Genomic DNA, 25,489 nt, shown 5'->3' with positions numbered 1-25,489 from the left:
ACAAATACATCTATTAATAGTCACTGGTGCTTGGCAATGACAGATCACTTAATTGGAAAGTTTAGCTGACACGAGCTAGCCCCAGTCTTGTGGTGGGGCAACTCAGGTGCTGCTGTAACCTCACACACTAAAAATTTAAAGTCTCTATCGTTCATTAACTAAAGGTACACCATACAGTTTAATTCAAAGATAGAGTTGGCAATAGCATCTGTGTAATGCGTTTCATCTATGAGATTTATTTTTATAAAAGACCACAATGTCATTATTAATTTCCAAAAATAGGATGGTGTGCCGCGCATGCGCACACGTGAAGCCGCCGGCGCTACGTATATAACCGGTAAGCAGGACGACCCAGCATGTCAGTTCCTCTCCGTGATGTTAATACTGTGGTTTTGTTTTGTGTACGGCGTTACTGCTAACCCGCAGGAGTCACCTGCACACCTGGCAGGTAAGAACGAAGTATTTACTCGTACGTTGCGTGTGAAGTATATTACAATATTTATATAAAGTGTGCATTATTAGCAGTGCCGGATTTAGACCTGTGGAGGCCCCCTCATTATAACTACCCAAGAGGGTGGGTGGGGTGGCGAGTGAAACGAGCCTAAACATCGGGGAGTTCCGGGGGGCGGTGTAAGCCCCCCCCCGGGAAAATTTTGAAATTTGAACACTTCTTTGGAGAATTTTGAAGCCATATGCAGTTATATTGAGGAAATTAGAACATATTGTAATGTGTGGAGGCCCCCAGATTGTGGAGGCCCATGGGCAGCTGCCCACTGTGCCCACTCCTGAATCCGGCCCTGATTATTAGCAAGACTTCAGTAATGGTTCGGACATATATTTGTAGTGCCTTGAAAAATATTATTTCAACCTACTTTACAGTATTTATCTGAATTAAGATTGGTGTGCATTTCTCTAATTACTGAACCATTCACTGCGTCATTAAAAAGGAAGCTCTAAAATATATTTCTAACATCTAATGATTAAAATATTTTGTTGACACTGGTGATTATGATGTGCTTCTAGATGTAGATAGATAATGTTTTAGGACAATACAGTATAACACCATTATATAGAGGTGTATTGTTCATAATTTCTAGTAGTTGTTTGGATAATCACAACCCGTATTCCTCAAACTTCTGTACAGTATTAATAATTTAAATTTACTGCATCGAACCTTCATGACTTTTTATCAGTTTTCACTGAAGAAATTCACGAGGAAATGCCAGTGGTGGAACTGATATTTAGGGGAAATGAAGAAGAGAAATTAAAGAATATCACTATCAGAAAAGAGGATGTTCTTAAGAAGATAAATAAATTAAAGAACACAAAATCCCCAGGGCCGGATGAAATTTTTCCTCGAGTCTTGAAAGAGTGTAAGGAACAGATTAGCGGACCCCTCGTAAATTTATTTACAAAATCATTAGACACGGGAGTTGTGCCAGACTTGTGGAAACATTCTGATACGGTAACGGTATATGGCTCATCTTCACTGACATTAGTGCGTGCGTGTGTGTTATTGTGAACGGGCTAACTTAAACAAATATGAAAGTGTTTAAAAGGAACTTAGTATATTGGTGAAAACTAGCAAGATGTAGGAACCATTTAAAATCCAATATGTTCTTGGTATTGTGTTACTGTGAATGTCAGGGAAATCACCTGTGCATTAAAATCGCCACTAATGGGCGTCAAGGGAATGCTGTATGTACATTTATTTAACCAAACTGTAACTACAGTAATTATGGTACGTTTGTGCTAAGTTTGTTCGTTGATACAGTTACTTAAGCTCTATTGGCTATACAGGGATACTGTACTTGAACCTCAACTTCATCAACAGGTAAGTAAAAGTAATCTGGTTATAATTTCGTGGACTTAATTAATTAAAAAAAAAAAGAGGTTTGTTTACGAATTCTAAATAGGTTAAGTTTGTAACTAATTCACGGGAGGCGGAAGGAAAATTTCAAAGCAGTATGTTGTATTCACAGTACTAGAGCATTTTCAAGTGAACTAATATTACATAAGTCACATCGTAATGAATGATTTCCTGAATAGCTCGACATGTACGATTTCGAAATATAATTAAATTCAAGGTTACATACAAGGAAAATTTACGGGATACCGGGAGCTGGCTACACAACTCAAGATACGTGTGTATTTTTGTGTATGTTTGTTTGTGTGTGTGTGTGTGTGTGTGTGTGTGTGTGTGTTCGTGTGTGTGTGTGCGCGCGCGCGCGCTTATTATAGTACCCATATACGTCTATGGATATACGCTAATACAACACCCATGCATGGTTGAATGACAATGCGACACTTAGTGAATATAGAAGTACTTTAATAAGAGTAAAAAATTAACGAATTAAAGCTGTGGCTACCGCTGTAATCTCCTAGGTAGCTGCCAAGTGTCTCTGCTGTGAGTACTCTGCGCTTCCTTGTATCAGCAGCCAACCGGTCCTCTAGACTCTCGACTCGCACTGCAACAACCACAGGTGTTAAGTTGGCCAAGTGTATATTCTTAGTCTTGAGGTTATGTAGTCTAGATCAGGGGTCAAATGGGTCTTTAGTGTGTAAATTTAGCTAAGATATGTGCAGAGTGGGTTGGCTATGGTATTGGTATGGGCAGAGTGATTGGATTATGTTATGTGCAGGGTGGGTTGGCTATGGTAGGCGCAGAACTGGTTTTCCTGGTAGATGATAGAAGTTCCCTTGTCGACTGAAAGGTGAGGCGGGCCGAGTGAATTAAAGTACTTATTATTTTCAGAGTTGGTTGCGTTCAATTTCTACAGTTCTTTTCGACGAACTGATTTGATCTTTTTATCGAATACAAATCAACTTCGAATTATTCATTTTCGAGAATATTGCTGGCTGTTATTATTTCCTAATTTTGTTTTGTTATATACTTGTTACATAGGTGTAACAGTACGTGAATCGTGAATGGTACCATAACTGGAGGCTGGGAACACGTGATAGGAGAGGGTAGTTTCCAAACCTGTTCGTGTGTGTTGTGGTATGTGGACAACCCGAGGCCAGTCATCGAGTACGCTGCCTCACGGTTTACCGCTCAACTGGCTGGGTATGCTTTCTACCATAAAGTGTAGTTTACTGGAGTATGCCGCCCACCCTGTGAAGACTATAGTACATTGTAAAAGTAGTGCTTTGATAGAGGGCGGGGCTGTGTGCATAGAGGTATAGGTTGGAGGAGGCGAGGTGCCACATGTGTGTATACATGGACAATAGAGACCATTCCTGATCCTCTACACTCAGTCTTCAACTTGTTTCATACATTATTTGAGAGAAACATGACGTATTCATGGTCACCTCCTGACTTGCATTCGGGTACTTTAGATATGTCTTCAGACAAAACTAAACATCTCTTGTGATAATGTCCCTTGCAGCGTTGGAGTGCCAGTTTTGCGTTGAAACTTGTTTTTATTACCATTTTAAACAGTGGTGTTCAATTTAGCCCGAGTCTGCACCGTGAGCCTTTGATATTTTTCATGGCACAGATACCTCGTGTTACGGTCATCTTGTTTATATTGTTTGTCTTGAAGGGGAGTTTTGTCGTGCTAAGTTACATAAGTCTCTTCCAGCGTTCATTTAAGAAATATAGAATCTTGCTGATTATTGGAAAGTGTGTACAAGGCGACACTGTACCTGTTTCTCGTAAAGGTATGCCTTTCACTCGAGTGTCTGCTGGCAGTAGTGTTTTGTTGGCCAGACTACCGTCGGTTGACCTGTTAGTCCAAACTATCGTTTCATAAAAGCATATAGTAGAAAGTTAAATTCTTCGTTCGTACTCTTGATGTGGAAGAATTTATGCTCGCCAATAATGAGAATAAAGAAAAATCTGGAGGATGGAGACAGTCCGGTCTAGGAGAGACACAGAGGCAAGAAGGTCTGTGGCGAGAAGCATCAGATAAGCGTTCAGAAGACGATCACAACGTTGGCACCATCATCGATGAAGAGGATTTTGAATGTGGACTTGCACTAAATTCCCCGTAAAATGAAAATCAAAAGGAAACCCCAAATAAATTATGTTTACACTAATGCTCGCATTACCATGGGCAGTGACTTAGACTGATAATTTACCTGACTGGAGTCTAAATTAAAATTTCATTTAAAATTATCGAAAATAATCCGTTCAAAACTGCTACAAATTAGTTTATTCTCATATTATAACATTTGATATGCAAGGTGAACGACCTACAAGTTCACAGAGTTGACAGAGCACGTCACCACCCCGACAGGCTGTCTGACCACACCTTATTCCCTCCTGAGTCGCTGCTTCTGCCTCCACTCGCTCACTCTACTGTCATAAAAAACGAATTAAATAATGTATCCAGTGTTTAAGGTTTTATTTAAGACTCGTGACACCTTCAGGATTTTTTTCTTCTCGGAAATTGTCTATCAGCAATAAATATATAAAGCCCCATCGCCAGTAAACTTCCACGGTTTATAGGGAGAAAGTTAACATAGGGAATAAGAAAAGTACTGTACATGCATGGAACAAAGCACGCAGTAGTGATGGAATTTTAAGATAATGCAGCAGGAACAGGTTATGACACTCGCCTATTACGGTGGATATGATCTTACTCCCCAGGTCACAGAGAGTACCAGCAAGACTCACTCCAGCTTATAACCGTTATTCGGAGACTCCACGCGGCTCCTCGAAGCTCTTATTCTCCGAACTGTCACATACACAACAGACCTTGGCCAGTATTAATTCCCCTGGGTAATGTTTGTGGTGGCAGCACGATCACGGTCATACCGTTAGTGGCGTTCACAACATTGTTTACATTAGAAAAGGAGTCCCGTATTTTCTGATGCGATATAATCGTCGTGTACAATAATTACTAGTAGTTTCAGGTGTTGTTCTATGCTATTTTGCAAGCGTCTTAGAGCCGACTATTACCAACCAGAATGTTAATTATATTGTTCTACCATGTCTTAATGTTACATGTGAATGCTCTAACACGTGTAATGTTGACAATGTTGTAGTACCTGTCCGTATCCGTGCGTGTGTTATGTATGACTATCTCTGACTATGTGCGTCATTCTATGTGTATAAGTTGTGAATGCATAACTGCGCAAGTGTAAATAAATATGTATGAAAAAAAAAGCAATAAAACGGAGTGTGTTGTCACTCACAGGTCTGAAAGAACGTGGATGAGGCTGGTAAAATAGCATAAATATTTGAGTACGAGTTATATACATTGATGTGTGTGTGTGTGTGTGTGTGTGTGTGTGTTCTGCATCATAACCACTGGTGTTATGTATGAGGGCCTCCAGCATTATAACCACACTGTTATTACTGTTGCCAGATACAAGGGAATTCTTTATCACCTTCAGTTGTCATGTCACTCACTACCTGTATATCTCTAGGGTTGCGATGGCAGCTTCAAAGAGTATACTGTAGATTCTTGTATGTCATTTAGTTAAGTGTGTCTTTATTTGTAATCTTGATAACCTTTTGCACCATTAAGGATTATTATTGTAATTATCTCTCTAGGGTTTTATTAGAGTGTCTGGTGGCAATAGTATGAACACTCCTCTACCAAGGCCAAGAGAATGATCAATCTGGTGTGAAGGAGTTGCATGCCTCGCACCCCCCCCCCCACACCCCTTGGTAGACTCTGTTCAAGTGTCCTTTTAATATTTGCGACAATACTCACTGGTTGATTAAAGCGTATTATATATATGATGTGTGTGTGCAGGTCAAGCTCGGGCAGAGTCTGAGCAGCTGGAGGAGGATGCGAGGAACTTCCTGAACGAGTTGGACGCACGGGGGTCGCAGGAGTGTACAGAGGCCACTATGTCCAACTGGAAGTACGCCTCCGACATCACAGAGGAACACAGAGAGGAGAAGGTGAGTATTGTAGCTTGTAATAATTCTCTGTTACAAAAGGGAAGAAGGGTCTTTCGCGAACCTTTTTTGTTGGTCAGTTCTCAAGTCATCCCACGTGTCTCCTCTATTGGGTCACGCCTGAGACTCTACACAGCAGTTCCCATTTCACTGGCAATGTTTGTGCAACTCACACACCCTTTGTGTCGCCCTTTCAAGACTGTAGATGCTGTTGGCACATTTCTTAATGGCACAGATCCTCAATTCTTATCAAATGTCAAACATTCCGCAGCATGGAAACACATTATGTATTACCATTCATGCCGTTTGTGTTTATCCCAAGACAGCTAAAGCGAAGGTGTACACTCACTCTAGAGCGTCAAGTCGGTGATTAGGATTTTTTTTTACAGTCCTTAGGATGACTAATATCTCTTACATTTTGGGTCATTTCCATTAATTTATGTAAAATGTTGTCCTAGGCGGCTGCACAGCTGAAGTATGCAGCGTGGGAGAAGGAGGCGTGGGGGAGGGTGAGGAAATGGAACGGCAAGTGGGAAACCCTTAGTGACCCATTCCTCAGGAGGCAGTTCAAGTTTATGTCCGTCCTGGGCACCGCCGCCCTTCCGAAACAAGACCTCGAGAAGGTGAGAATATTTCATCTTTCACTGCAGGTATTTTGTGCCAAACCTCAGTCTAGATGAATTTTACAATGCTTTGGAAATACTTTCCTTAATGTAACGTTTCTGTGACAGTACAATAACCTGGTGACGGAGATGTCCACGATTTACAGCACTGCAAAGGTCTGCCAGTACAAGGATCCCAAGAGCTGCAAACTGGAGCTAGAGCCAGGTCAGTGGTCAGTCCTGTTCCTACTAATGTATGGGGGAACTTAACTGTGTTTCCAGTTGGTACATCCATCACCTGTCTCAGTCCTCAAGTAGCTTATGGTTCCAGATCTCAGAATGGTCTGGAGTCACTTATAAACACAGGATCCTGAGAACCAGAGACCTGAGTGTTTTGTGTGGTAGTTACCTTGTCTCCTGCAGGAACCAGTTGCTGGCCAGGTCTTACCTCTCACTTTCAAGTGATGCAAGTTTACTGTGAGGCTGGTCGTGGACTTTAAAAATACACCTGTCCATCCACCACGCCTGTCCATCCACCACGCCTGTCCATCCACCACGCCTGTCCATCCACCACGCCTGTCCATCCACCACGCCTGTCCATCCACCACGCCTGTCCATCCACCACGCCTGTCCATCCACCACGCCTGTCCATCCACCACGCCTGTCCATCCACCACGCAACACACCTATCCAACCACCACCACCGCAGGAGTCAGTTTTGTGGAAGAAGGTTTCAAGTCTTGTACGAGGTGGACATCAGACTAAAAGGGAGAGAGGATCGTCTTAGGTTAGGTTAGGAGTATTTTGTGACGAGTTGTGTAATATGTCGGAGGATCAATTGGTTTTTGTTTCTGCTGTAGTGGTTGTTGCTGCAGGTAGTGCAAGTCTGTGTGCGTGTGTGTCTAGTAGCCCGTGTTGTGATTGTGGCATCATTCCTACTGGTTGGTATTTTACGAACACACACACACACACACACACACACACAAGCACACACAAACAAGATAGAGCACACCATCATCCCACTAGGAGTCAATATCCTTAACCACTAACCATCATTTCATCACTGAGACACCACAACATCCTGAAGCCTTCTTGTTATCACCATAAACACTCCACTCTCAAACAGCTGAATAATGCTTACTAAAAACAACAATGATATTCCCTCCCAGTTGTAAGAGTATCTACGATTTTATTGGCTTGAGGAATATAAACAGTGTGTGTGGAAGGCATGATTATTGGGCGTATATATGATTTTCCCCTACACTCTGGGAAACTACACGCTCGGCGGGTCAGAGGTGGAGACTTAACCTGCTGGTGGTGATGAAGATGGCGTTGGCTGTTGTGATGAAGATGGCGTTGGCTGTTGTGGTGGTGATGAAGATGGAGTTGGCTGTTGTGGTGGTGATGAAGATGGCGTTGGCTGTTGTGGTGATGATAGTAACGACGTCTGCAGGGGTAGTGACCAAACAGGGAGGGTTGGTGCAGATGAGTGCTGGTGAAAGTTCAGTGCTATCCATAACTTGGCGTATTACTTCGCCCATCACTTTAGTCAACCGGGGCCAACATACCCACAGTCCAGGATGGAAAGTGTTTACGAGGGGTGGGGTGGGGTGGGGAGTAATGGGGAGGAGTGAGATGGGGAGTAAAAGGTAGGAGGGGTGGGGTAGTGAGTAAGGTCTGAAAATGGTCTGGTAACGTTGAAACTGCGCATCCAGACGCATGATGATATTCGGCTCCCCCCCCACCTGTTATCTGTTTCTCATTTTTATTCTTCTATTTACTCCTCTTCCTTCCTTTACTAATCCAAACATCAGTAAAAAAAAGTAGGGTAAGAGAAAAAGTGGGGGAGGAGGAGGGAGCTGTACGATAACTGCAATCCCATTCGGCAACAAGTTTACTACCATTGGATACAATATATTACTTGTAATATAAACATAAGACACTAGTAAAACATTCACAACAAATGTATTTATAACATATATTCGTATGTAGGAATAAAACATAAATTACAGATCATTTTATAATTTTGTCTGTTCAGGACAGTGTTCCCAGATATTTTGTCTCAAACACGAACCGTAGGCATATATTTATTCTTGCGGCCGATTGTACATGATAAAGGGTAATGAAGGTTAGTAGTACTCATGAGTGAGGTGTGTACATAGAGGCGGTGAAAGTGAGTGTTGACAGAGTATGAGATGATGTACGGGACTTGTATAACTCTCACCAAACAGTCTGTTCACGGCGGGAGTCATGTATTTCAGAATGAACACTTGGACTCCTGTTGTCTCGTTAGGGTTGTCAAAATCCTTCGTCCGTTGTGTCATATTGCCTCACACCAAAATCATAACATACTTTTTTCTTGGAATGAGTGTTATACATTAGTAATTTTTGAGGATATATAACCTAGCCTAACTTAACCTCTAATCATTTGAAGTTAAGCTAGGTTAGTTGACAGCTTCGTGCGATTACAAGAAATTCCTGAACATTTTACGGATTACGTGACATTCCCCAACTACATCGACAGTACAGCTCACCAATAAACAACGGAAGGATGAAACACGCTATTTTAAGAGATGATTGATCAATAAAACATTTAAACAACATATTTTAATTTCTTTATGTTGGAAAAAAACAAGATAATCTAAACAAAGAAGCCCTGCAAACATGAGCTAGATGACACATTGGTGACTTGCAAACAAAGAGCAATGAGGTGGATACCTTGGATATCATATCCTATACAGGAAACTTGAGGCTAGCAGGTTCGTGTTGTTGATGGTGGCGAGCGAGCGAGCTACGAGTTTATAAAGAGAGGTAGGTAGGTATAGGTCACAGTACAGTTAAGACTATAACCTGTACTCGGTGGTGACATGCCCCCCGAGAGTAGTTATAGTGGTACAGTTGGAAGATACTTGGAAATATTTCTTGAGGGACATAACTCTGTATCTCTGGTGTGTATAAGTGAACACGAGTACCTGTTTGTGTGTACGGTATATAGAACACACACACAGGTTTTACTTGGTGAAAGTTGAAACTAAAGGGCGACGTCAGAGAGCATCGGCTACAAACCTGTTTTAATTTTTTCACAAGTAACGCTGCAGTCATGGCCAAGTTGTCCTTGTCCGGGCCATGCAGTCCATGTCTGGGCCATGCAGCCCCAGTAAAGAACGACGGAGTGGAAGATTATTTTCAGAAACAAGTGGTAGTTGACTGATAAAATACGAGAAGGAAGATAAAGAGTTTTAAAATTAGGAAGTAGAAAGTTTAATAACATTTGCATCAAAAATCATTGTGTGGTATTTATAGAAAATAAACTTAGGTAAAAAAAACTAAAGTGAGGTCCCGCTTGTACACTGAGTAAGACCCTTCGGTGAAGATAATGTTTAGTGAGCATCAGTTGAGGGAGTAAAAACACAGATTAAACAAACACACGATATGTCTGAAAAATAAGGCTGAATTAGAGTAGCTGGTCAGGTAGATGCTTACGAAGTTAACATTAGGTTGTTGACTGTCCTCCTTAGTATTTAACTTGGAGTTCGAGACTCAGGGTTGTGAATGAGAACATGGATACATTGGCCCGTGCAGATGATATGGAAATCACGGTGTATAGATCAAACTAATGTGGATGGAAGGAAAAGTAGAAATACGTATAGTTAATGATGAAAGACTGCAGGCACTAGACATAAAGACAAGCAAGATAAAAAGATCATTCCCTCTAGTACTATACACTGAGGGACTGTTATGGCGTCCAAGAATCACCACAAACTTCTGCAGCGCCGGATCAGGAAGTATTTATAGGTGACGTAACTACAGTGCTTCAGTTACGGTCGATAACATATTTTGTATCGGGCTCTCTCATTGGTGTGCAGCGGGAAGCAGTCACGTGAACCTTTTTTATGTGTCTATTGGTTATTCGGTAAATGTTTACAGAATTGAAGGTCAGTGAAAGTGGGTTTGTATCTGTGTACCTGCAAATGGTTTTATACTGTATGTTTACATGAGTGAGGTTACTAGATGTGCACATGAGAGCTTAATGGGTGTGCACATGAAAGCTTAATGGGTGTGCACATGAAACAGCTTACTGGGTGTACACATGAGTGAGGTTATTGGGTCAGTAGACAGATGTTGCAGCGAAACGTCACCTTAATGCAGTCGGAAATATCCACACACACACACACACACACACACACTAACCTTGAGCTAATGTGTTGTGACTATGTTTACGGTGACTGGGAGGCTACCTGGTGACTAGGAAGGCTACCTGGTGACTGTTCAGGTATTCGTGACTAGGAAGGCTACCTGGTGACTAGGAAGGCTACCAGGTGATTAGGAAGGCTACCAGGTGACAGTTCAGGTATGGGAAGACCACCTGCTCGTTAGTCCCTCAGGTGACGCCCCGTAGCCTCACCACCAACCTCTAGATTTCCGGTTTGTGTAATGGAAGCTACGGTGTTATTTGGTTTGGTTTTTTATTGATGTTACCTGCGATGTTACCTGCTGATGTTACCTGCTGATGTTACCCGGTGATGTATATATATGTAAGTCACCAGATGCTGTATTGCGTTTCTCTCTCTCTCTCTCTCTCTCTCTCTCTCTCTCTCTCTCTCACATCCCCAACCACCCTCCCTGTGTGTGTGTGAGAGAGAGAGAGCGAGCGCATAAGAAAATAACGAGTCTGCAATAGGCCGGTTGGTCTGTGCATGACGGCTCTTGTCTATAGTTGCAATCACTCTCTATCATCCATGAATCTATCTAGCCTCTTTTTAAAACTTTACAGCGTTTCAGCACTTCCTACAAAGTTGCTAAGCTTGTTCCACTCGTCCACCATCCTATTTGTGAACCAGTTTCTTCCCATCTCCCTCCTAAACCTAAACATATCCAACTTAAATCCGTTGCTCCGAGTCCTGTCCTGCTCGGATATTATAAGAACTTTATCTATATCGCCTTTATTGATTCCTTTCACCCGCTTAAATACTTCTATCATATCTCCCCGCACTCTTCGTCGTTCTAGGGAATGCAAGTTAAGTTTCTTTAACCTATCCTGATATGGAAGGTTTCTAAGTCCCGGAATCATTTTCGTCATTCTTCGCTGCACCGACTCCAGTGAAATGATATCCATTCTATAATAAGGGCACCAGAACTGAACCGCATAATCGAGGTGCGGCCTGACTAGCGCAAGATATAATTGTAATATGACCTTTGCACTCTTATTACTTACACTTCTAGATATAAAACCTAATTCTCTGTTTGCCTTATTTCGAACATTAACGCACTGTTTTCTAGGCCGTAGGTCCGGGCTTACAAGTACCCCTAGGTCTCTCTCACAAGTCGACTTCTCTAGGTTGATGTTGTTAAGACTGTATACATTGTTCCAAGTATTTAATGGACTACTTCCTCCCTCCGGCTGTACACTGTCCCTTGTACTTACCACCAACGGGGGAAGTCACACACACACACACACACACACACATCGGGTTGAGTTCGTTTACATAGATAGAGGGAACAGGTATATTCAGTAAATCGGACCTTAAAGAGACTGAATATTTTTCGTAAACCCTGACATAGTATTTAATGATGGACGAGTGTTATGGATCTTGTTAAGTTAGGTTAGTGGTGAGAGTTGGTGGTTAGGGTAGTAATGATGTGTGGGCAGGTGGGGGAAAGCTGCTGCAGTCTCACCTCCTCCTCTGCCTCCCTCACCCCAAACCTACATCTCCTGCCCCGACCAGTAATCTTGCTTCGTAACGCCGCTTCTTCCTCCTCTTCTTTCTCCCTCCCTCCTTCTTTCTCCACCGTTTACTTGTTTTCTTCTTTCATCTGTTTCTTGATCATTATTTTCTTTTCTCCTCTTCCTCGTCCTACTGTCTCTTGTTCCTCCTTCCCTCCTAACTCCTTTTTTTTTTACTCCTTATTCTTTCATTCTGCTTCTTGTTTTCGCTCTTCTTTCACTCAGTTTTTACTAATTTACTCCACCTCCCTCCTGCTCCACACCTACTCTTCCTTCTCAGGTACACAGGTGTTGGTGATGCAGGTGTTGGTGGTGCAGGTGTACATATGTGTGTCGAATTGATTACACGGACTCCTCCCCATATACGTACAACACGGATACTTACATACATATCCACATACAAGGATACACACATACATATCCACATACAAGGATACACACATGCATATCCACATCCAAACAGACTGGTAGAATGAAATACACGCACACAAACACATACACACGCGCGCACACACATACACACACTCTGTACACTTTGACCTTTTCTCACGATTAAAAAAAGTGACAGCATCGGCAGAACTTTTTCCGCTGTAGTGTGTTGGAGGAGGAGGGTAGTGTGTTGGAGGAGGAGGGTGGTAGTGTGTTGGAGGAGGAGGAGGGAAGTGTGTTGGTGGAGGAGGAGGAGGGTAGTGTGTTGGTGGAGGAGGAGGAGGGTAGTGTGTTGGAGGAGGGAGGGAGGAGTACTGTGGCGTACGTGGATGGTAGGAGTGGCTGGGAGGGTCAGGAGGAGGGGAAAAGGCGTGAAAATGGGGGTGAAAGAGTATGGGGAGAAGGGATGAGGGTAGGGAGGAGGAGAAAGGAGGAGATTAAGAAAGGGAAAGAAAACAATTAGAGAAAGCAATGGGGTTGGATAGAAAAGGGTAGGGACTAGGGATGGGGTAGAAAGCAAGAAGGAAAGAGGTAAAGAATGATGGTGTGAGAGAGAGGCAGGGGGAGTAGGAAGACTGTGTGACAAGTGTGAGTACAAAGAACAGGTGTTTTTCGCAGGCTTTAGTTCTTTTCAAAACATTCGAGATTTACACACCGCCACCAAAGGATTCCTCCCATCCTTCCTATTGAATTCTCTCCTAACAGCAGCTTTAACTGACTTCTACTTAGACCCCAGGACGAATGGAGTAGCTTCTGTATAGTGTAAAAGTAGTCATATTGTTTCTGTGCTTAAATATAACACGATATTTCTACTGCCTCCATTTTCGTGCCGCTCCTCCCTCACACCGCCCCCTCCCTCACACCGCCCCCTCCCTCACACCGCCCCCTCCCTCACACCGCCCCCTCCCTCACACCGCCCCCTCCCTCACACCGTCCCTCTCCTTCACACCACTCAAGCGTACGGTGATCTCAGGGCCTTATGAATGCATGCATGCATGCATGTGTGTGTGTAAACCAGTCCTTCTGACCCTTGTCTTGATGCTTGTGTTGTGGGGACTTTTGTTTTGGTTTGTGGAGCCGCAGGTCCAGAAAACCGTGAGGGCAAACTTTTTCGGAGTGAGAGTTGTGAACTCTTGGAACAATCTACCAGAAAGTGTTGACGGCACCGAGTGTGAGCTCTTTCAAGACCAGACTTGACCAACACTGGAGCGGGTTCAGGTACATTCAGGAGCCGATGCATGCCCAGTACTTGTCAACAGTGCGTAACAGAGACGTGACCGATCGCCCATGCGGCTAACGAGCCGATCAGTGGTGGAGGATAAAAGTAAAAAGTAAGTGTGTAGCGGGCGTTTGTTAGTTTACATTTTGTGTCGGGAACTCGAGTGTGTGTGTGTGTGTGTGTGGAGGTTATTTATCAGTAGCTGGAGATTTCTAGCTTATGCATGAGACTACCATTTCACACCCACTTGTAGAAGACTAGGACCATCCCACGTACAGTAAACAAAGTGCCTCTCATCCCACTTACAGATGTATAAAATATTGACCATAAAAGCTAGCCAGGGAGTCCCCACCTTGTACAGGGACCAATTTTACACCACACTATTTCTGCCTTGACCTACCTGTTGGGTCACTAAGGATAGGAATATAATTGAGAGTGAAAGTGTTTCTTGACATTACTGCCGTTGTGTGTTGACTGTCCTACTTACATCACACTGAGGCTCTACACCACACGCTGAAATGTCGTGCGCGGTTCCTCATCGATAAACATTTAAAAAAAACCTGTTCGACATCTGGGGTACTACGGAGGCGATTGCTGCAGTGAAGTGTTTATAACTGGCTGTTGATATTTTCTCTACTTGTAACATTTGCAGGACTTTTGACTATTCTGTGACCTATATTCTTAAGCAATTTCCGGTTATAATTACAAAATGTTAAAGCTCTTGTATATAAAATATATTAAGGTGATGTATAATCAAGAAATTATCAGTACAGTATATGGTTAAATGTATGTGATTTGGTATTTACGAAGCTACGTGTTAGGGTCCCTCCGCTGCTGGTCATGTTTATAGTCGGGAACCTTGGAGGGAGAGCCGCGTGAGGTGTGTTGAGGGGTGAGCTGTTAGACATACACACGCCTCCCCAAGTAACCCGACAAAACAAAGAGAGAGGGTCTGTTATGTGTGAAACTCGCATTTAACGGATTACATGGTGAGATAAGTCCGTTAAATGGAGGTTTCACTGTAATGCATCTTTATAACCGGTTTATAATGATTTTGTAAAGAATAAATATAGTGGTGCGCGACTCTATAGACCGAGGTGTTGAGGTGGGTCCGGTAAAACCCATTTATGGGTAACTTGATAATATGAAGGAAACTGATATAGGGAGAGGTAGATGGGTGGTGATGGTATATGATGTGAAAGTTGTTTACCAGGTCACCTACTGGTTCTTGATACTGTCTGCCTTTCTCCTCTTACGTGCACCCTTATCGACCCACAGACGTACTCTAAGGAAATTTATAAATGAATCACTTGAAGAATCTCCACCCCAGCTTATTTCATCTAAAGATTAACTACCCTAATATTATTTGGGGGGGGGGGATTAGGTGAGGTTGGTTAATCTTTAAGTGAAATAAGCTGGGGTGGAGACTCAAGCGGTTTTATGATGATTTTAAGAGGAAGTAGGTCAAAGGTAGGGACAAGATGTCATATACCTTTCATAAGGCACTAAGTGGTGAAGGACAGACGGGTTTGTATGACAGAATACTTCCCTAGTTAACCAAAGGACTATTATAAATATCTGTTTCTACTCTATACTCCAATGTCTGTAATCCTTGTAGTCAAGAGAATTATATCTCAATAAGTTTCCTGTTTAAAGCACAGGTTTGTATTACTAAAGTACACAACCTTGACCTGAGCTTTGATGGTTCTGCAACTTTCGCCTTTGGTGGTGACACGCTAACTAGGCGGGCAGCGAGGGTCGCGTCCTGAATATGTGCTATCCCAAGGCGGGGTGAGGTAGGTCAGGGCAGGTGAGGGAAGGGCAGGTGAGGGAAGGGCAGGTGAGGGAAGAGCAGGTGAGGGAAGAGCAGAGATGGAAGTGTAGTGATGATGAAGCTTATACATAGAGATTGACTACAGGTGTTGGTAGTGAGGTCAGGGAGAGTGAATGTAAAGAGTCAATAAGGTGTGGCAGAAGGTAGAAGCAGGGAGTATGTATGTTATTGTATGTATATATGGGACGGAGACGTGTTAAGAGAGACCATCTAACCACAAGACTGAAACCCGAATGTTGTATAGACTATTATAATTATTGTAAAAAGTGTTGTTGGCTCTATTTCTAGATCTGACCCGCATCCTCCGTACGAGCCGGGACTATGGCGAGCTTGAACATGTGTGGAAGATGTGGCGCTACAGCTCTGGCCGCCGCATTCGAGATCACTACAAGCTCTTCGTCAGATTGGCTAACAAGGCTGCCAAACTCAATGGTATGTTTATCTTGTACAATCACAATACACACACACATACACACACACACATACACACACACGCTATAACTTTACGGATATAACATCACCTTACAGACTGGTATGCATTGTTGTTTTTTGTCAAGTGAAAAGTACTGTACAGTATATTTACATTACAGATTATTACTGATTCATTATAACTACTGTATTTCAAATATTTTCCTTCGTATGTGTCTGTTTCTTTCACTCGCACCACCACTACCTTCCCCATCACTATCACCTGCCCATTACAGATAGTAATTAACGCCCCTGATGATAGGTATAGTAACAGTATTCTATCGATCTTTAGGCTTGGCTTACCGAGTAAATGATAGTTAATGTATGATACAGTGTGCGCTATATACGGTATTTCCCTACAGGCTTTGATAACATGGGAGAAATGTGGGTGTATCCATACGAGTCTGAAACATTCCGTGCTGACTTGGCAGAGTTGTGGGAACAGCTGAAGCCTCTTTACCAGCAGCTACATGCCTACGTCAGGAGGAAGCTGAGAGAGGTAAGGTGACCTAGGTGGAGGTACTGTAACTTGGGTTTTAGTGGAGATAGTCTACCAACCCCTTGTGTACAGGGTCCCATCTGAGCTGAATATACTCGTCTGGCCTGACCCAAATAATGTGTTAAAACTGGCGTCCCCGGAGTGAAGGGGTTAAGGAAAACTAACACACCATAACATAGCACTTGTGTTTAACCCTTTGGAAAATCATGATTTAACCCTTTAGGACTCGAAGGATTAAATGCGATACGAATTTATATTCCAAATTTTATCCAATTTTGTTTTTTATTTAATTTTTTTTCCACTTAATAGAAAACTTTGAGAGAAAAGACTTTATAAACATTGAATGGTTATCTGCAGAAATATGGGGAACGCCGTATCAGCCGCCGTGGTCCTATCCCGGCTCACCTGATGGGCAACATGTGGTCTCAGGACTGGAGCGAAGTGAACGACCTGGCCGTCCCCTTCCCTGGCAAGGCCTCTATTGACGTCACTCCTCAGATGGTGTCAATGGTAAAACTTTATTTGTGTCGGTAAAGGCTGACATGTATGATGAAGATATATGATGAGTTTACAGTGCAGTGAAACCTTCATATAACGGGCTTCTCTATATACTGTATACCTGTACTGGGTTTCACATCTAAGGGACCCTTGATATAATAGATTCTCCTTTTTATATAGTATTACAGATTCTCCTTTCCATATACAGTAGTCCATTAAATAAAAGTTTTACTGTTCATGTACTAATATTTCATAAACATTAATTTTCTCATAAATGAACTACGTTGCCTTGAAACAGAATTTACGTTAAAATTTCCATTGATTTGGATATTTATTGACTGTTGGCAATGTTTACTTCTGTTAAGGGCTACACACCTCGGAGGATGTTTGAGCTGTCTGAGGAGTTCTTCGCCTCCCTTAACTTGACCAGGATGCCCTCTGAGTTTTGGGAACATTCCATCATAGAGAAGCCACAAGGTCGCGACTTGGTTTGCCATGCATCTGCCTGGGACTTCTGTAATGGCAAAGATTTCAGGTATGGTGAACTGAAATACTGAACTGCACTTTGTTTTAGATACAAGAGAATGCATAGTACAGAGGGAGATACATAGGGAAGAATAGTTAAGAAGTGAATTTTTTTAGTAAATTTATATAAGTTTCTGAAGGTTGAGAGAGAGAGAGAGAGAGAGAGAGAGAGAGACTATGTATCAGTAGGTGAATTAGTGAGTTGTTATATTAGTCATTATAGAAGAATGGCTTGGGATCATGTACAGTAGAATCACTTTAATATGTATTAACCTTTACGCAAACTATCCTGTCGGCTCAAATTAGCATCATAGTGAAAGTAGTGTGTGTGTGTACTGTAGCCAATCATATGCGGTTAAAATGTCTCTCTCTCTCTCTCTCTCTCTCTCATTGTTTTAAGAATTTTTCGATCTCTTGTGTAGGATGAACACCTTTATAAGAAGTGTTAAGTGATATAGGTTAGGAATATCCTCTCGTTTGGTTGGTTGGTGTGATTTGTTTGGTAGTGAATGGTTCTCAATATTGCTCTCTGGTTCTCTATTAATTATTTGTTTGGTAGTGAATGGTTCTCAATATTGCTCTCTGGTTCTCTATTAATTATTTTATACATTTATTTCTGTTAATCTAATGAAAATCTAACAATTTTCCTTTCCTCTCAAAATTCACATCTCTCTCAGTACAATTTAACACACTCACAAATGTTACTGTGTCGGCGTATGTAACAGGTCAGAAGAGTACAAACCTCCCTCCCATGACCTCTGACCTTTGACCCAGAGTCCTATATAAGAGTACAGTATATTTTCCCAACCAATATTCAGGACTTGGGGTAAAATTTAATCAATGTTTGTTATCCTCTTGTAAGAAATTTTTCACTCTTCTTCATCAACGTCTTCAACCATGAACAAGTATGGCGCCAAGATAGTGATAGGCTTTATCTTTTAGCCAATAAACTAACTTGCCTTCCAAAAGCTTTCATTAAAACTAATCTTATTAATTTTTGTTCTGGCCGTTTTCTTTGGGGATGACCTATGACCTTGTGACCTTGACCCTCTTCATTAACCCTTCACCTACTGTCCTGGTTCCAAAATCAAATCCCTTCATTCTTGACTAGCATCCGACTCGCCTGTTTAGTTTCATTAAAAGTTAAATACTCTCTCAGAGAGGTAGACAATGCACTAATACCTGTAATTTCTGTATATACTGTAAATGCGAGTTTAATTAACCAAATGTACAACTGAAACTTGATTTACCTATTAACAGTATTATAATACTGTACAATATACATTCAAGTGTGTTAAATATTCTGTAGAGTATTGTTCTCTTACTGCAGGGTTACTTAGCTGTGTACTAATGGTTGATCTTAGTATTTTACTTTTATTAGTAATTTAAATCTACTGAGAAATGATAGAGATATGTAGTGTATCAGTACTTTCTTGTATTAGGTGATGCAGCTTCTATATTCATTAATGTATTCAAATATTTGTATAATATCTTGTAGTATTACATTTGTCATGTACAGTATTTGATGTTCTTTTTTATGGAAGAGTTTGTTTGTCCGTTTATGTACTTTTATCCCATTTTTCGGTAAGAAACTGTAGAAAAATCTGTACATTAGAAGTATCGTTACTTTACTTTCTGTTGTACTGTAGATTAATTTGTAGCGATTATTTGACTCCCTTCAATCTGACCTTTTTCCACCTCTTTTGATGTTCAACAAGTACTTCTGTATTCTGTTTTATATAAATAAGTGCTGTATGTAATTTAAAGCTGTTATCTTCTCTTCCCATCGCTGTTCCTCCTCTTGTGATTCAACTCCCTGACAAACAAACTTCATTCTTGAATCATGAGACACTTGAGACTGCACGCCTCTTTTTTGTTTACTGTCCCAAACTTAAGAGCTAATTACTTTGTCTTGTATAATTTATGTATAGACTCCACAATTGTTATACTATATAGAAACCTATTAAGATAGTGCCCTGATTGTTTAAGAATAAAGCAGTGTACGGATGTGACCATGAATGACCTGATCACGGTACACCACGAGATGGGACATGTTGAGTACTTCCTTCAGTACAAGAACCTTCCTAGAGTGTTCCGTGAGGGTTCTAATCCAGGTAAGGAGTTATTAGGCTAAGGGATGAAGTATGACTGCACTAGCTACATGTTGTACGCTCTTCTGCTCATTCTCCAGGAAGTGGAAAGGATATCTGAGCAATAATAACTCTGGTTGTACACGTCTCGGCCACTGGTCTCATTTGTGTCTAGTGTATCATTAAGTTTTCAGTGTTTTATTTTATGTTCCTCAAAGGAGGTGTAGATCAGTCAAATGTGATGATAAATATATATTACAACACAAATGAATGTCACACTGCCATTACCTTGTGTCTGTAATGTATGTTATGTGGCCGAGGCAATCATAAGGCATCTCACTAATACTTGAAGGTAGAGGTGATATGCTTTAGTTACAACCTGTAGTGAGCGATGTCCGAGCTCCTTTACTAATGAGAATCACTGCTATTATAACTTGGTTCCTCAGGATCAAACAGTGTACGGATGTGACTATGAGTGACCTGCTTACAGTCCATCATGAAATGGGTCACATAGAATACTACCTGCAGTACAAGCACCTCCCAGGAGTGTTTCGAAGTGGAGCCAACCCAGGTGATGTTCCTCATGCTGGAGGTTTGGAGGATCCGTTGGATGAGACATTATGCTTGGAATACATTTCTTTTTTTTGGGTTTTGGCAATGACAGGATTGAAACAGTTGCCCTTTATTCCACAAATAAATAATGCATCTATATGTGCACAGGATGATAATCAGCTAAAATAAGGAAGTAGAAACGATGAGGGAGGAAGGATAAGTAAAGGTATAAGAGATGATAATACAGTATACAAGATAACTGAAACTTGAGAGGCTCCGGTAGTGACCTCATGTGGTGTTGGGTGGCGACGGTCACTTTTGCTAGAGTCCAAATTATGATTAAAAGTACCTGACCCAGGTTAACCCACATTTGGATGAATTAACAGTATTCAGTAAAGTTATTGGACAGATTATTTGCATTGCCAGTGTGCTGTATAGTATTATGAAGGGAATTTTTAGTGAACTTACTTTAAGATTTGAAGCTTTACAGAACGAGTAATATTAATTTGTATTTTTTTTTTTTTAATAAATAAATGAAATATTTTCTTCACAGGATTCCACGAGGCTGTGGGAGACGTGCTGGCCCTGAGTGTGGCCACACCCAAGCACCTGCAAAAGATTGGTTTACTGCAGGAGGTCCATGATGACCAAGAGGAGGACATTAACTTCCTCTTAAAAATGGCATTGGAGAAAATAACTTTCCTACCATTTGGGTACCTGATGGACCTGTGGCGCTGGGATGTGTTTAGCGGCAAAACTCACGAGGATAACTGGAACTGTGCTTGGTGGGACCTGAGGTGAGAGATACACTGCCATACACTCACTGTTTGGTTGAATTTATTCATCTGACATAAAGATGCAATTTGGTACATAAATCAGATGTTCATTATCTGTGTGAGTAAATTTGTCATATTATATTTTGCGTATGAATTTTGATATACTGTATATATATTTAACATCATGCATAATGTTGAAGATTATTTGTTACTGTTCATTGTGTCTGCTAATGTTGCAACTATTATTTATTATTTTTTCTCTTTTATATAATATTTCAGGTTCAAATTACAGGGAATTAAGCCTCCAGTACAGAGATCTGAATATGACTTTGACCCCGGAGCGAAGTATCACATCCCAGCAAATGTCCCGTATATCAGGTAGTTTACTTGGTTATAAAAAGGTTATTGAATACATTCTACATACAGTACAAGTCCGTATACATGAAGGCAATTGTTTCTGAGCCAAGGTGAACGAATTTTCATATGTCCAGTCAAGGAAATGTATTTAGTGTTTTAATGAGTGAGTCTGCATTATTTGGTAACGTTTTTCTTAGAGGGCACTTGGAAGTCCTACATAGTACATGTAGTACTGTAATGCCCAGTTCTCACTTAGTAGAAATAAGTTGGTTATAGGAAAGACATCAGCCGTAAGACTTGTTCCACATTTGGCTGATGGTAACTGAGATTGAACACAGTAGATGTTTGAGAGGCACGTGTATTTTAACGTGTAAATACAATATACTATATACGCTAACGTAGAGCATTACATAATGAAATCTGTTGACAACTGCTTAATATAAATCTATAAATGTGTTGAAACAATTTATGGCAAAAATAAGATGTAAACTTTGTAGTGATTAACTAATTATGGTAGTTAAAAGAAGGGTATGACTATTTCCAGATACTTCGTGAGCTTTGTGGTACAGTTCCAGTTCCACAAGGCACTGTGTATGAAGGCTGGGGAGTACGACCCCCTCAACCCAGCCAAGCCTCTCCACAAGTGTGACATCTACCAGTCTACTGATGCTGGCAACTTGCTTGGGTCAGTGGGAAAGTGCTAGCTGGATTTGTTGTTGCCATTATGAGTGATTTTAATGTAAATTTTATGTTATAAATATGCAGTTAGTTTTTTTTTTATTAACTCAATTAAGATGTAACTTGCCCCACCTTGCCAGTACCTGCCCAGTACTTCCCAACAGTGTGTAACCCCGAGATTCAGATTCGTGAAGCTGATTCATTTATGGACAGAATAATGCATCGGTGTCTACTACTTCGATTTCAAGAGTCTAAATCTCGGGGTTTGGAGAGCAACATGAAGAAGAGGCGGCAAAACTTTGGTTCGCGACTGTACTCTACATGTATAAACAACGTGGTATCTAATATACAGTCTCATTATAATAAAAAAAGGAGATATTCTGACATTCCTTTTTCTCATCTGACAGGAAAATGCTACAGTTGGGTTCATCCAAGGAGTGGCCCGAGGCAATGGAAGCACTAACAGGTGGTCGCAGGATGGATGCTTCTGTTATCAGGGAATACTTTAAGCCACTTGAGAATTGGCTGAAGAAAGACAATGAGCGCCATGGAGAATTCGTTGGTTGGGAAACTGGTAAGTGTCTGTGACTAATGCGTTTGTCATGGCAGCCCAGCTCTGTGTCCCAATCGCTTTTCATGCCATTCCAGTTCTGTGTGTTTTATAATTTTTCATTTCTTTTTGAGTTGAATAATGTTATATGTTAGTTGGGAACACTGCAACTTCCGGATGTAAGGAAGACGGGTTCGATAATGTTCAAGTGTGGTGAGGAAACTGCTTGTGTGTGTGTGTGTGTGTGTGTGTGTGTGTGTGTGTGTGTTACAAGATGATCATTGTGTTCTATGAACTTCCTGAATCTAGGTAACCCTTCTTATCGGAGATCACTAGCCTGGCTTAGGGAGAATATTCATGTATGCTGTGTTTAATACAGCGAACCTAAACCTGTCAACTCTTATAGAATCAATGATAAGTGAAGAGAGATCCAGACACAAGCTTACCCCAAGATTAGATTGACCATGTGGATATAAATTATCATCACTGTGAAGATATTGATTGAAGGTGAAATGACAAGTGGATATCAATGGCTGTAGGTAAACCGTGCAGCAAGTACTTTAGCTACACTTGTATTAAAATCCGCACCATGTTAATACCACTGGAAGTAGGACTAGTCATTACCACTCAGTAGACTGTAACTGTGGTATTGCTTTCATTGATTCCCACAAGCTAACAAAAAAGATTAGAATGTATTGTTTAGTGTAAACATTATTTTTGTTGTTGTAGTTACTGAGATTTTCTTTGTTTCCTGCACTTCACCAGATCTTCCGTCAGTAGTATTTGGTAAAGATGTAGACATACTAATAAAATGCACTGGTTATTTCCCGCCTCCTGTACTACCACTTTCATGAGTGTGTACAGGGGTACTAACACTACTTAGCATTACTACAGTATATACTGTACATGGGGGCGAGTCTTTTGACGGCTGAATACAGAGACAATTAATGGGGTAAGTCTTATTAATGGCCCAGAAAGAAAGAAAAGCAGAAGTAATGCTCGATATCTCCAATTTCAGTTGGTGTGTGGGTGGTTTACTACGTGTATAACCTCCATGCTTATTAGTCTTTGAAAGATTTTGTCTAGAAATGTTTAAAGTGTTCAGTCGCCATATGCACAGTGAACAAAGCGTATGATTGCTTCCCCTCCAGAATAATGACCGTATATACATGTGGGTTGTAAATATATGTGTAATATATTTCATTTGTATACTCGGTATTAGTCTGGATATGCTTTAATTTTGTCACATTATAACAAATTTACAGTTTACTTAGATTGGATTTAATCTCGACAGACGAAGTGTTATGTACATCGGAGCTGCCAAGGGAAGAGGCAAAGAGCGAGCCATCTGGTGGAGCTGCACCAGCCTTGGGGTTGATGCTGGTGGCAGCAGTCACACTCCTTCACTCTCTTTCACTCTGACTTGCCACAAGTGTAGAATCTCTTCAAATACATAGACTAATGATCTTGATATTGTAAACAAATTGTAATAAAAATTTTGTTGATTAGATGTTTAAGCAGTACTGTCCTTGTTGGATAAGTGGCGTGAATTATATTTTGGTGAATCTAGTGCTTTCTTTTATTTCTGGGGTTTATGACATATTTATGAACGGGAATGCGAGTAGTTTTAGGTTTTTAATGGTTTATATAAGATTGTTTTATTTTATGGAAAATCAGGACACACTTTTAGGATGAAGGAAGAAACTTGAAACACAATGATGTATATAGATATATATATGCTGTATGTATTTGACAAAATATATAATATATTTCAATATTAAATAATATTGACTGTTGTTTTATTGTCACTATTTGTATGTTGTAGTGTACCTCCTGCACCACCACACACTGTACCTCCTGCACCACCACACACTGTACCTCCTGCACCACCACACAGTGTACCTCCTGCACCACCACAGTGTACCTCCTGCACCACCACACAGTGTACCTTCTGCACCACCACACACTGTACCTCCTGCACCACCACACTGTACCTCCTGCACCACCACACAGTGTACCTCCTGCACCACCACACAGTGTACCTCCTGCACCACCACACAGTGTACCTTCTGCACCACCACACACTGTACCTCCTGCACCACCACACAGTGTACCTCCTGCACCACCACACAATGTACCTCCTGCACCACCACATGCCTCCTGCACCACCACACAGTGTACCTCCTGCACCACCACACAGTGTACCTCCTGCACCACCACACAGTGTACCTGCACCACCACACAGTGTACCTCCCACCACCACCACAGTGTACCTCCTGCACCACCACACAGTGTACCTCCCCACCACCACACAGTGTGCACCACCACACAGTGTACCTCCTGCACCACCACACAGTGTACACACCACCACACAGTGTACCTCCCACACCACCACACAGTGTACCTCCTGCACCACCACACAGTGTACCTCCTGCACCACCACACAGTGTACCTCCTGCACCACCACACAGTGTACCTCCTGCACCACCACACAGTGTACCTCCTGCACCACCACAGTGTACCTCCTGCACCACCACACAGTGTACCACACAGTGTACCTCCTGCACCACCACACAGTGTACCTCCCGCACCACCACAGTGTACCTGTCCTGCACCACCACACAGTGTACCTCTGCACCACCACACAGTGTACCTCCTGCACCACCACACAGTGTACCTCCTGCACCACCACACACCACCACAGTGTACCTCCTGCACCACCACACAGTGTACCCACCACCACACAGTGTGCCTCCCGCACCACCACACAGTGTACCTCCGCACCACCACACAGTGTACCTCTGCACCACCACACACAGTGTCCCACCCCC

At 41.7% G+C, this 25,489-nt stretch overlaps 1 protein-coding gene across 2 annotated transcripts; it reads left to right on the top strand.

Annotated features, from left to right (window-relative positions):
* Positions 1 to 282: 282 nt before the first annotated feature.
* On the top strand, positions 283 to 24,228 carry LOC121855324 (angiotensin-converting enzyme-like). 2 transcript variants are annotated; one of them, XM_042350221.1, is made up of 14 exons: positions 283 to 448; positions 5,709 to 5,860; positions 6,316 to 6,480; positions 6,589 to 6,685; positions 15,954 to 16,097; positions 16,496 to 16,632; positions 16,990 to 17,142; positions 17,496 to 17,665; positions 20,192 to 20,316; positions 20,851 to 21,094; positions 21,353 to 21,451; positions 21,975 to 22,115; positions 22,516 to 22,682; positions 23,953 to 24,228. In XM_042350221.1, the coding sequence occupies exons 1-14, from the start codon at positions 298 to 300 to the stop codon at positions 24,078 to 24,080; spliced, it is 2,073 nt and encodes a 690-aa protein (XP_042206155.1). In that variant the 5' UTR covers positions 283 to 297; the 3' UTR covers positions 24,081 to 24,228. The 2 variants fall into 2 exon arrangements, with proteins under 2 accessions (XP_042206155.1, XP_042206162.1); XM_042350228.1 differs by lacking the exon at positions 20,192 to 20,316 and adding an exon at positions 19,645 to 19,769.
* The last annotated feature ends 1,261 nt before the right edge of the window (positions 24,229 to 25,489 follow it).

This window comes from Homarus americanus, unplaced genomic scaffold (genome assembly GCF_018991925.1).
Source record: "Homarus americanus isolate GMGI-L3 unplaced genomic scaffold, GMGI_Hamer_2.0 scaffold1024, whole genome shotgun sequence".
Classification (NCBI taxonomy): Eukaryota; Metazoa; Arthropoda; class Malacostraca; order Decapoda; family Nephropidae; genus Homarus; species Homarus americanus.
Note: the sequence above shows the minus strand (reverse complement) of the source record. Positions and strands in the feature narration are given on the sequence as shown.

Coding starts and splice junctions, on each gene's coding strand:
- LOC121855324 (XM_042350221.1), top strand. CDS start 298: ATGCGCACACGTGAAGCCGCCGGCGCTACGTATATAACCGGTAAGCAG. Junction 5,861..6,315: donor AGGAACACAGAGAGGAGAAG/GTGAGTATTGTA, acceptor ATGTTGTCCTAG/GCGGCTGCACAGCTGAAGTA. Junction 21,452..21,974: donor GCAAATGTCCCGTATATCAG/GTAGTTTACTTG, acceptor GACTATTTCCAG/ATACTTCGTGAGCTTTGTGG.